This window comes from Palaemon carinicauda, chromosome 6 (genome assembly GCF_036898095.1).
Source record: "Palaemon carinicauda isolate YSFRI2023 chromosome 6, ASM3689809v2, whole genome shotgun sequence".
NCBI classification, from domain to species: Eukaryota; Metazoa; Arthropoda; class Malacostraca; order Decapoda; family Palaemonidae; genus Palaemon; species Palaemon carinicauda.
In genome coordinates, this window is record NC_090730.1 from 150,198,082 (window position 1) to 150,211,471 (window position 13,390).

General features: G+C 38.7%; 1 protein-coding gene across 2 annotated transcripts in view; it reads left to right on the forward strand.

Annotated features, from left to right (window-relative positions):
* The first annotated feature begins 286 nt into the window (after positions 1–286).
* Cdk8 (cyclin-dependent kinase 8) overlaps positions 287–13,390 on the forward strand; it is a 115,028-nt gene continuing 101,924 nt past the window's right edge. The window contains exons 1-5 of one of the 2 annotated variants that reach the window (XM_068375548.1): positions 287–481; positions 4,010–4,085; positions 5,239–5,349; positions 6,500–6,640; positions 7,656–7,845. In XM_068375548.1, the coding sequence (XP_068231649.1) occupies positions 354–481; positions 4,010–4,085; positions 5,239–5,349; positions 6,500–6,640; positions 7,656–7,845 (646 nt within the window). In that variant the 5' untranslated portion in view covers positions 287–353. The remainder of the gene's footprint in view (positions 482–4,009; positions 4,086–5,238; positions 5,350–6,499; positions 6,641–7,655; positions 7,846–13,390) is intronic. The other variant, XM_068375547.1, reaches the window with a different exon arrangement.

A 13,390-nucleotide genomic window follows, 5' to 3' on the forward strand; every position in this document is an offset into this window, starting at 1 on the left:
AAATGTATCAAAACTACTCCATTCATAAAAAATACAAACGTCTAAAATGTTCCTTTGATACTGTATAATTTTTAATGTTTATTTGTATTATTTTATTATATTAAATTTTATAAAACATTTTAATTAAATATGTTTAATAGTTGATTACTTATATAATATCCACATTGAATAGTAGTTTATAAATAATTTACAATTATGAATAATATTAAAACCTTGTTTTATAGCGAACGTGTCCAGCTTCAATAATATCGTAAACACACGAACAGTTCTAGCGAAATTGCCAAATGCCAATAGAAAACAACGCATCGTCGCGACAGGTAGTCTGGTAGGGAGATGTTTCTGCAGTTGTTGTGATGGATTTCGAATGGAAGGAAAAAAGGAATAATGAACGAGCGAAAGTGGAAGAATTGTTTGGTTATGAAGGGTGTAAGGTGGGAAGGGGAACTTATGGACATGTCTACAAAGCTAAAAGGAAAGATAGGTGAGTTTTCATGGTTTTATCGTCCAGGCCTACGGTAGGTAGACGCTTTGTTTTGGTTGACATTTTTGTTTAATTCCGTGAAGTAAAATATCACTTATTTAGGTGAACCTGTGCTGGACTTATGATTAAATGTAAATTTTGTTTTATTATAGTTACGGACAGAAAAAGATTGTCTTTGAAAGTGTTAATCACTTTTTGTCCTGTTTTCGCACACCCAAAGAGCCAGGTTCACACCCGCGAACGTCCGGAAGGTTAATGGGGGATATATTATAATTATTATTATTATTACTACTAGCTAAGCTACAACCCTAGTTGGAAAAGCAAGATGCTATAAGCCCAAGGGCTCCAACAGGGAAAAGTAGCCTAGTGAGGAAAGGAAACAAGGAAAAATTAAATATAAGAACAACAACACCAAAATATTTCATATATAAACTTTAACAAAACAAGAGGAAGAGAAATAAGACAGAATAGCGTATCCTCAAGCAAGAGAACTCTAATCTAAGGCAATGGAAGACCATGGTACAGAGGCTGTGGCACTACCCAAGACTAAAGAACAATGGTTTGATTTTGGAGGTTGCCAGTCACTATGGCCCTCAACCAGTACGGCCCCAACATGAGTCACAACGGCACCAACCCTAGTCACTTTGGCCAACTCAGACCAACCACCCTAGTCACTTCGGCTGTCATTAGAAAAGAGTATTTTTTAATGAAAATTGGTAATCATTGGTGACCTTGCATTAATATAAAATAAAAGAATATATATATATATATATATATATATATTTATTATTTTTTCATTATAAGGTTAAACAGTAAAACATGTTGATAGAAAGTAAAATATATTTCATTAAAAAAAAGGAAGAGGCTATTTAGCCGGTCCCGGTAAAATAGACAAACCTACTTTTAAGCTTATTTTGCCGGTCCCGGTAAAATAGACAAACCTGCTTTTAAGCTTATTTAGCCGGTAAATATTATAAATAATGGCAATAAAATTAATAATTACAAAACACTTAAAACAAATTTATTTATAAAATTTTAAGTTTATTTATAAAATTTTAAGGACAATTTTGAATCTTGTTCACTACAAATTAAAAAAATCATTAAAACGATTATTCTAATCAATTATTAAAATACAGCTGTCTTCGAATTTTTAGTATATATATAGATATATATATATATATATATATATATATATATATATATATATATATTTATATATATTTATATATATATAAGTCTCTGCAAATCCAAAACTTTCCTTTCGGGAGCGTTCTTTTACCAATACACTTAAGGTGCACCCACTGAAGACAACAGTCACAGACCACAGAATCCATCTTGCTCAAATCCTGACTACAGAGCTCACACGTCCACCGTGCTGACAATCTTGAGGCTTCATAAACATGCTTCACAGCTTTCCAACCGTGTGAATTAAAATATCGGCGGATTTTATGGATTGAAACATTTTCATCCAGACATGCTGTTGGAATTGAAGAAGGGTTTTGTTCTACCGCATTTTCAGAGAGAACCTCTCCACGGATGGCATCTTTATCACTTACAAGGTAGCCAAGTAGCTGTAGATCCCTGTCATTAGATGATTTTTTGATGAATGGAGTTGGCTTATCAAGTCTTGACTTTTTCTTTGGAAGTCCCAGAACATTATTGTTTGACCCTTTGGGTCTAACCCTTTTCTTGGCTTTTGGAGGTAAAGTGACATTGTCTAGTTTAGGATTAGCAGGTTCTGGAACTGCACTGTTTTCAGTAAAAGTGGGTGGTTCTGTTTCACCCTCGGCTGCAGATAATTCTGTACCTGTAGGTCTTAAGTCAGAATTCTGTATATCTGGCAAATCATCTTGTTTTGTGCATTCAGTGATGCTGAAATTATGGTCAATTGGCATGTCAATCACTGGTAGATCCTGCATGTTTGTCTATTTTACCGGACCGGCAAAATAAGCTTAAAAGTAGGTTTGTCTATTTTACCGAGACCGGTTAAATAGCCTATTCGAAAAAAAAAATAGCAATACAACCATTTTCTGGATGAGATGCCCCCATGTCCATTCGGCAGAGTGGGCGAGATCCCACTTATGAAGATTGTTTCCAGTCCTTCCAACTCAAGGTCTTGCTCAATTAAGGGTAATCCAATCTTTCCTACAGATGTTTGTTCCTTGGGGAAGATACTCACATGGGCTCTCGTTGGCCTCACCAGGTGGGTAGTGGTCTGTTTCTCTCCAGCCTTCTAGGTGGTAAGTTACCGACTCCATGCGGTCGAGGCTATTGGAGGTTGTGAAGCTTTTAGGGGATTTCAATCTTTGTCTAACCACCCGGTTATTATAGAATGCATGCCTTTAATTATTCTCTTGTTTATGTTTTTGGGGATTTGAATGGGCTGTTTAGTGGATGTCTGGTGGTGCAGTGCCTGCTAATTTATAAAGTACTGGAATGGGTGTTGGTCTTCAGGTACCAGTGAGTATGTGACATGCTTGATTGAGTTCAGCATCAAGTTTATGGTTACATGTTAGACTGGGATAAAAGTGAAGGTTGACTAACCCTTTCACTTTACCATTTACTGGGGCACAGCGTTGGAAACCATCAGTTGGAATTCTTTCGTCTGTAGGCAAGCTCCACCTTAACAGTAGCTTTTCAATGTCATCGTATAGAAGTGTCATTCCACACACTCCTTATGAAGGGTAGCATATAATAACCAGGCAAACAACCTTACTTTTACATATGCCACTTGGTATGAACCAAGCTCAAGATAGAGACAACTGCCGAAATCTAACAGAGGCCCTTTGCGTTAATAGGCATAGGAGGAGATGATGATGATGAACCAAGCAAACCCATTGGATACTTATGCTACTTGATTGGAACCACTGGTATAATCACATTAATGGTGCATGTGGTGTAAAGAACCTGAAATTTCGCTACCTACAAGGTTGTCTTTAGGAATCCCGGGGTTAGTGTTCCAGCTGGTTGGAACATGAACTTCCTCCTGTTTAAGAATGAGTCTCCTATGTAAAGGACATTAGTATTTGTGCTGGAACAAATGACAAATTTGGAAATGATTCTTATTTTTCCTATTTATAGAAATCTAAGTCCTTTACTCATACTTTCCTGCCTACACCAACCTGCCTAGAAAGTCCCAGCTGCAATCAATGTAACTACTCAATGAGAAAGCAGAGGGCAGGCCAGGTAACTAGCAGCCATCTGTTTACAGCTCGTTATGATGAAAGTTTCAACTTCTGTATTCTCCAGCTTCACTGTCATTGCCTATATAAAGGACTCAGGTTTATATAATGTACAGTACAGTAGTTAGGAAACCTATGAATTATCGCCAGATTTGTCATAGTAAAAGGCTCTTTTAAAATTTGTTATATTTAAAAGTACTCAGGTTTGTATTAGGGAAAATACAAATTACTAAAAATTTACGGTTAACATTCATAAAACTTGTCATAGACTTTAATTTTCATTGATTTATTGAAGATGATAAATATATGATACTGTTGTTTGATTTGCTTGTTTCTTGCCTTTCAGTACTGATACAAAGGAATATGCCCTCAAGCAGATAGAAGGCACTGGCTTATCTATGTCAGCATGCAGGGAGATTGCAGTGAGTAATTCTTTTTTATTTATTTGCTTATATTATATTTACAAAATTTCAATTTGATAACTTTTTTTTTTTTTTTTTTCTGGCAAGATGTGTAGTTTAATGGAGGATATGACCAAGTGAAATTTTTTCTGGTAAGTGGTGTGTAATATGATATTGTTCTACAGTACCTGCATGTACCTTGATAAAGGGGATTTTTTTCCCATATGGATACAAACCATTGAAGCTGAGAACTGCTGTTAGAATTAATAAAGGCGAGTCTGTAATTACCGGTGGATACCTTCCTGCCAGCACATTGAGTAGTTTCTTTGGCAACATACATAAAGAGCTAAGTGAATGATGATGCCAGAGATTAGTATTGAGATCAGGTCAGGAATAAGAAATTTAATAGACCTCAAGTTTTTTTCCAAGAAATTAAGATGAGAATCAGCAGCTGAAGACTAGACAGAACAATAATGTACTTGAAAAAAGGGAGAATGTAAGATTTAAAACATTTCTTCATAATAGGTTGATCACCATAAATCTTAGAAGACTCTCAATAAGTCAATTTTTTGTGGAATTGAGAAAGAAATGGACAAATTGTGTACCTAAAAAGTCAATTTGCAATCAAGAATTACACTTAATATTTTAAAGGTGTTTTATGCACTAGAGTTGAAGAAACTATCAATGCATAGATCTGGATGCTGGGGATTCAGCAACCTTAAATATACCTTCAGGAGATATAATTGATACAGAGAGAGTAGCATCATCTGCATATCCAATGCACTTGTTTTCTAGGCCAAACCACATGTCCCATGTGTATAGTATGTAATAATACAGTAGTATAAGAACACTACCCTGAGTAAGACGAGATATCACATTCCTATGCTCACTATGGTGCCCATCAACAATGACTTTACAGTCTATTATTTAAAGATTCTATAATTAAACCAAGAAATGACCCACCTACTCCCAAGTGTTTGAGTTTGAAGACAAGGCCTTATGATTAACACAGTGAAAAGTAGCACTGAAATCAAGGCTAATCATATGCACTTCCTGGCCATAATCAAGGGATTTTTGTACAGGCCTTTGCAAAAGCCAATTATTGCCTTCAACATACTTATTTAGATGGAGGCTTTTACTTTTTGATAACATGATACTGTATTTTCTATTACAGTTATTGCGTGAACTCAAGCATCCCAATGTTATCAACCTTCAGCGAGTGTTTCTTTCCCACGCCGATCGTAAAGTTTGGCTGTTATTCGACTATGCAGAACATGATCTGTGGGTTAGTATTGGTTTTTTGAGCTCTTCCATCACATTTTGTAACCTAGCATGTTATGAGTATTGTATAGTTATATAGTTTTCAGTTGCAAAACTCTGATTAATACCAAATGTCAGGTTGTTATCTTATTAAGTATGTCAATTCAGTTTTGTGATTGCTTTATTCCAGTGATAAATATAGAAAGAATCATTTTGATAGTAATTTTCATTCCTTAACTACGAGTTGTAGTAATAGAGGCAAATTATTCCCAAAACACTCTTTAGTCATAGCAAATTATTAGCAAAAATCATCATATATATATATATATATATATATATATATATATATATATATATATATATATACTGTATATATATATATATATATATATATATATATATATATATATATATATATATATATATATATATATGTATGTCTTTAATTTTAGGGACAAAGTTATTAGTCTTGCATTTTCTTCTTAGAATGAAGAAATACTCATTTGATAGATAATCTTTAAAAGAACGGAAGATAGTTGAATTTTAAAGAAAATATTTTATTGAATAATACAAAGAGGGAAAATAAAAGTTTTATGATTATTGGAGTGTTAACATATAAATACAAAATGAATAGTTTGGAAGAAAATACTTTAGTCAGAAGTCTATGTAGATGATACCTCAGATTTAGAATCATTGGTTAAGTACAACTATCAAATTTTAACAACAGCAATATTGATATTGATTGCTGTAGCATATGTTAAAAGTGAACCATGTTGTTTGTAAAGTGTCAGGAAAGAGAGACCCATTAGACAGCATTACTGATAAACATGTCATGGACTCTTAATGTTCAGTGAAGTCATCTTTCATTGATTCAAATCACTTTTCTGTCAGATATGACTGTACCTCATAATTACTGCTTAGGAAGTAGTTCATCATAGGATGATACTAGTTTCTGTTGATTGCGCTTAGTCCTGTAGATATTTGATAATTCTTACATAGTTTTTCTGTATGTAACCAGGAAATGTGACCTATGTGATATTCTTATAATTTTTAGCTTTTGATTTGGAATGGAAAATACCAGTCATATTTATTTCCACAAAGATGAATATATAATGGAAGTTTTTCTTTTTTTGGTAAGATATGTTGTAAATGAATTTTCTTTTTTCCTTCCTTAGCATATCATCAAATTCCACAGGGCTGCAAAGGCCAATAAGAAAACAGTGCAGGTCAACAAAGGAATGGTCAAAAGTTTATTGTACCAAATTCTAGATGGTATTCGTTATCTACATTCCAACTGGGTACTGCACAGAGATTTGGTAAGTGATATAGTTTCTTGGATTTTGGGCATGATGAGCTTGTCCAGCATAGATTTTATGGGACGTCTGGAAAAATATAGTGTTGTAAGTGTAAGATGTTCAGGGGAAAACTTTTATCTTGGTATGATAGTTATTTTACATTTTAGATATGTTGTGCAAAACAACCAGATTATTATTATTTGACTTACAAGCCCAGCATGAAAGATTTTTTCCTAGAAAATAGAAAATTTAAGCTGAGTTAGATTGCCTGTTAGAAAAATAGATATGAAGAGACAGGATGGTAGGGAATTAATTGAAAAGTAAAAGGTTAAAGCAATCTAACCATGTGATAAAGGGACTCGGCAAAGTATCTCAAGGATTAGCCTAGCTATTATATGCAACTTTTTAATTTTTACTTTAATGGATTGTTAAGACTTAGTTTATGGCTCAGCCCATTCACAGTCCTTAAATAAATTTAGATGAAATTCAAAATGAAAGGCTTTGGATGTTTAAAGTATTTACCAAATAAATGCATGAGTCATGTGATGATCCTCCTTGGGGATTTTTTAAGTCCTTTGTAAATACGGTACTGGTTCTTGGTACCAACTTTTCAATCTCTTACACAACAATACTGAAGAGTTGCTAATTAGAAAAAAAAATAGTGAAAAGTTCCACATTAGTTTCCTACTGAGTATGTAAGATTAGTAGTCTTGTGTTTGTAAGGACTCATAATCTTGAAAAGTTTCATATTTTTTTATATTTTTATATATCACAGGAAAAGCTACTTTAAAGACTCCTGCAGCAATTCCAGTTTAGTAAAGTCAAGAGTTAGTCAAGGTTACTCTTAAGAAATTTTTTTTTTTCCTTTTTCCTGATGATTAGTTTCAGTTAATGCTACAATAGTCTGAACATCATAGCATAAGTAAAGTATTAATTGATCATAAGTCATCTATTTTTTTATATATTCGGATGCATTCTCGTTAGAGAAAATTGAAGTGAAAGCACTTATACAGTGTATACAAATATGATGTTGCAGAAACCAGCTAACATCTTGGTTATGGGCGAGGGAACAGAACGTGGTCGTGTGAAAATTGCTGACATGGGGTTCGCTCGGTTGTTCAACTCTCCACTGAAACCTCTTGCTGATTTGGATCCTGTCGTTGTTACTTTCTGGTATAGAGCCCCTGAACTTTTGCTTGGAGCTAGGCATTACACCAAGGCTATAGGTAAGGAATACATTTTATCAGGTTTTAGGTTATTTTAATACTGTAATTGTATATTATATTCTTGCTTTGTTTAATAAATACTGGTTTTCGAAATAATCTGAATTAGTTTTGGTTGTTGTGTATTTTATATATTTTTGAAGCAAGTCTTATTTTTCAATATTTAACTTAGCCGGTGATTATAATAGCTGCAACTCTATTGCTCGACAGAAAAACTCTACGGAAAAATTCGCCAGCGATCGCTACACAGGTAGGGGGTGTACTCAACAGCGCCATCTGTCGTTCAGATACCCAGTACTCATTGTAAACAAAGAACTCAATTTTCTCTCTGTCGAGCTATCGACAAGACGCTCTTATTCGCTGTTGCTAAACTGGAGTTTTTTCACAACTAATTGGTGAAGTACTTTATTCTAGTTTTGAGCTTTCGCTATGCAGGTGTTTTATCTTCATCTTAAATCTTGAACTCGTTTTGGATAGATTTAATTATGGTGACAAAGAGAGTATGGACTTTCTTTCACTTTTAAATGGCCGACCCTTCCCTTAGACGGAAGTGTGTTTAGGCTTTTAGTAATTCTTATCACGTTTTAGATTTTCCTCTATATATTTTATATCTCTCCGCCTTTTTTAGGCCTCTTCGATTAACTTTCCATTTATTATAAACATATAAAAATAAATTTTAATGTTTTGTTTATATAGACCTTTCCTGAGAGTAGGCGGTCCTAACTTGGAAACCGAAGTTAATCAACGTTGAGCCCTTTATATCGTAATTAGATTTTAAAGAGCTAAGGATTTAAAACTTTTTAAATGTAATATTTTATGAAAGAATTTCTTTGATAGTCTTCGTACTGTTTTCAAAGATGAACTAACGTTTAGTTTTTTTATGCTACGCAGTTGTTGACGTTCAGGACGTTCAACATGCGCTCTATCGTTACGATAGAGAGAGAGTGTATCACGGTTTCACTTTGCAGTAAGAGTAAATCGATTCTGACGTTTTGTTCATTCTTTCTTAGCTTAAATGTTTTAAATTCTAATTTAAAGGAACTTTTTATTGAAAAACCTTTCAGTTTTTTCCTTTAGTCAAATAACATGTTTTTTTTTGACGAAATATAATTGGGCTCTTCTCTTAGGTGCGAAATCAAGAGAGAAAGAGAGAGAGAGATAGAGACGGAGGGAGAGAGAGGAGAGAAAACGTTCCGTTCAAGCGGGTAACGTTGTTCTCGTGTTACTCTCGTCCCTAGTCGCTGTACGGTGAGGAAGGATAAAACGTTTTTAGGTTTTTATTCTCGTCCCCAGGCTATGTGCGGTGAGAGATTGAAAACGTAGTTATATGAACTAGTGTTTAGTCTCTTTCCCAGCCACTGATTTTTTTTTTTATCTTAAAATATGTTTTCTGTTTTTTGCTGGTATTAATGAGCTTGCATTATACGACTGCTTTCACAATTACTACCTTTTAATGAAGGGTAGAATTGCGTGTTTCAGGTAGAAATAAGTGCAAAACAGAAAATCGAAGTGATAAAGTGATATGCGCAAAGTGTTACAGTGTTGCGTCCGAGGGTTCGTCTGTTCGTGCCTGTCGTTCACCTAGTCCGGGACCTCTTACATGCTCCCAAGCCCAGGGGAGAAGTAATGTCAAACGACTTATGGGTTCGAGAGGCCTTGACCAACGAACAGACGTTTTTCCCTCTATGGTATCGGGTGTATCTTACCAAGATCTCCCCTACCATAAGACGAGAGAGACGTTGTTTCTCCTCGTCATCCGAAGGCTTTTCGCATAAGAAACCTGTCACAAGGTTTCAAAGCCCTTAAGCAAAAGTCAGTCCTTTCAGGACAGGTCCAGCGTCCTGGTTACAACCATTAGGACAGCTCTGACCCTTTGCAGTCATCGGATAACTGCTCGCCGCCTAACAAAAGCGTAACACAGACTCCGAGAGTCTTTTTTTGTAGGCAAAGTGTTGCGGTCACAGACGTTACCCTCGTCTCTTACCACAACCATTTCCGTTGATCCTTAATGGGTTGTATGGCAAGACATGCAGTATATGCTTTCCTCCCTTATGGAAGACTATTCTACCGATTAGTCCGTTGAGTCTAGCCGTTTATCTCATCGATATCCTGGCTTTCAGCCAACCTAACGTTCCTTTGTGCTTACTGTTGACGTTGGCGTAGCTTAGTCACGTCAGTCAGGTTGTTTAGAACCACACTCGATGCGGTCTCGTGTGGTTTTTCAGCCGCATTTGGACGTTAGGCCACTTGCTGATGCTCCTGTTGACGTTCAAGACGTTCACTAACAATCGGAGTTGACTTGTTTTGACGCTGTGCGTCAACCTCCGCATTCTAGAGTCGTTTTGACTGCTCAGTCTAGGCAGTCAAAGCAGTCTCGAGTGGACGCTGTGGGCCCTCACGCACCTGTTGTGGTTGACAGTTCAGTTGTTGACAGTTCACAGACTGTCAAGCAGTTACATGACGTTGCGTTCTGGTCCGCTACTAATGCACCAGTGAGTGTGGACTCTGCTTGTAAAGCATTGCCACCACGGTAGGTCTCTCCCTTGCTTGAGACTCAGCTTTTATCGGACAAGGTTCCTGTAGATGAGGAAGTTGCTGTTCTCCCTCCTACTGATATTCCCTTGAGGACTCTGTCAGATGGAGAGGAGCCTAAAGCTGCTTAGCCTCCTATGGACTTTAATTAAATCATGATGATTTTTTTTTAAGGATCTTCGTCCGGATCTTTTTGTAACTGCTGCTCCTCGTTCGCCTAAACGTCAGAGCTTACACTAGGCCTAGCTACTTCGAAGCCGTTGTTTTTAAGCTAGTGCTCTCTCGCTCTCCTAGAGAGCGTTACGTTGGCTAGGCGACTGGTTTTTCACCAGGAGGAGTTTGGGGGATACAGCCTTTGCTTTCCCTTCTTTTAAACTGGTTTATAGAGCGAGAGTCTGATATGACACGAGAGAAGTTCTCGGCTTGGGAGTTCATGCCTCTGCCCAGATAGACTTCTCAATTCTGGTAGACTCTCCCTGGCGCCTAGCCAGGAGACGCTCCAAGTTGTTTACAGGTCAACTTCACAGCTGTTTTCGAGCCTTTGAAGTTTTGCTGTACAATTATGTCACGCATAACAAGGCTTTCAGGGATGGTAAAGGGTTCCGCCTCAGTCGCTAACCCCGTCTGTTGCCACACCTGCTCCCGTAGACCCTAAATGGGCTTTGCTGCAAGACATGCAGTCCAAGCTTGCGTCCTTGATAGAGGACTTAAATGCGGAGAAGGTTGCTACCGAACCTTCTGGCCAACAACCTTCCAACCGGTCGGTTGTGCGCCCTGTTGACGCTGAGGTAACCTACTCGCGTCTGCCAGTTGAGGTGGTTCCTCCACCGATGCGACCCAGTGTGGGTTGCCAGCCGCACGTTGACGTTAAGCGACGCTCGGAGGTGGTTGTTGACGTTCAGGACGTTCAACAACCAGCAGAGGTGACTTGTTTTGACGCAGTGCGTCAACCTCAACAACCCGGTAGGGTGTTGACTGCACAACCCAGACGGTCTAGACAGTCTCGGGTTGACGCTGTGCTTCCTCGCGCACCCATGGTTGTTGACAGTTCACAGACTGTGCAGCAGTTCCATGATATTGCGTCCGGCTCCGTCACGCATGCACCAGTGCGACCGGACTCAGCGAGCCAGACGTTGCCCACTCCGTTGCCGTTTCCTCATCAGTTTTCGGATGAGGAACCCTCTGATGAGGACGTTGCTGAACAACAAGACGATCAGCCCCCAGAATAGATCAAGCCCTGCTATCCATCCAGAAGATGCTGAAGAAGGAACGCTGCTCAGTCAGGCTTTGGATGAGTCTGGTAGGGACACTGTCATCCGTGGAACAATTTGTGTCACTAGGAAGACTACACCTCCGTCCTCTTCAATACCATCTAGCTTTTCACTGGAAAAAGGACAAGACGCTAGAAGCGGTCTCGATCCCAGTTTCCGAAAAGATAGTCTTGTCTGACTTGGTGAAAGGACAATATCAACCTAAGAGAGGGTCTTCCCCTGGCTGTTCAGACTCCCAACCACGTTCTCTTCTCGGACGCATCGGACGTAGGCTGGGGTGCGACATTAGACGGTCGGGAATGCTCAGGAATATGGAACTCGAGTCAAAGGACAATGCATATCAACTGCAAGGAGCTACTGGCAGTACGTCTGGCCTGGAAAAGCTTCAGGTCTCTCCTTCAAGGCAAAGTGGTGGAGGTGAACTCGGGCAACACCACGGCTTTGGCGTACATCTCCAAGCAAGGAGGGACCTACTCTCTGACGTTGTACGAGATTGCAAGGGACCTCCTCACCTGGTCAAAAGGTCTAAACATATCACTAGTAACGAGGTTCATCCAAGGCAACTTGAATGTCATGGCAGATTGTCTCAGTCGGAAGGGACAAATAATTCCAACAGAATGGACCCTCCACAAGGATGTATGCAGGAGACTTTGAGCCACCTGGGGCCAGCCAACCATAGATCTCTTCGCAACCTCGATGACCAAGAGGCTCCCAATATTTTGCTCACCAATCCCGGACCCAGCAGCAGTTCATATAGAGGCCTTTCTCCTAGATTGGTCACATCTAGATCTATATGCATTCCCTCCGTTCAAGATTGTCAACAAGGTACTGCAGAAGTTCGCCTCTCACGAAGGGACAAGGTTGACGCTAGTTGCTCCCCTCTGGCCCGCGAGAGAATGGTTCACCGAGGTACTTCGATGGCTAGTAGACGTTCCCAGAACACTTCCCCTAAGGGTGGACCTTCTACGTCAGCCACACGTAAAGAAGGTACACCAAGGCCTCCACGCTCTTCGTCTGACTGCCTTCAGACTATCGAAAGACTCTCGAGAGCTAGAGGCTTTTCGAAGGAGGCAGCCAGAGCGATTGCTAGAGCAAGGAGAACATCCACCCTTAGAGTCTACCAATCGAAGTGGGAAATCTTCCGACACTGGTGCAAGTCAGTATCCGTATCCTCGACCAGTACCTCTGTAACTCATATAGCTGACTTCCTCTTATATCTGAGGAAAGAACGATCTCTTTCAGCTCCCACTATCAAGGGTTACAGAAGCATGTTGGCATCAGTCTTCCGTCACAGAGGCTTAGATCTTTCCAACAATAAAGATCTACAGGACCTCCTTAAGTCTTTTGAGACCACGAAGGAGCGTTGTTTGGTTACACCTGGTTGGAATTTAGACGTGGTACTAAGATTCCTTATGTCAGACAGGTTCGAGCCGCTACAATCAGCCTCCCTGAAAGATCTCACCTTAAAGACTCTCTTCCTGGTATGTTTAGCCACAGCTAAAAGAGTCAGTGAGATTCATGCCTTCAGCAAGAACATCGGATTCTCATCTGAAACGGCTACATGTTCTCTACAACTTGGTTTTCTAGCCAAAAACGAGCTGCCTTCTCGACCTTGGCCAAAATCGTTCGATATTCCAAGCTTATCGTATATGGTTGGAAATGAACTAGAAAGAGTCTTATGCCCTGTAAGAGCTCTTAAGTTCTATTTAAAACGAACTAAACCTTTACGAGGCCCGTCTGAAGCT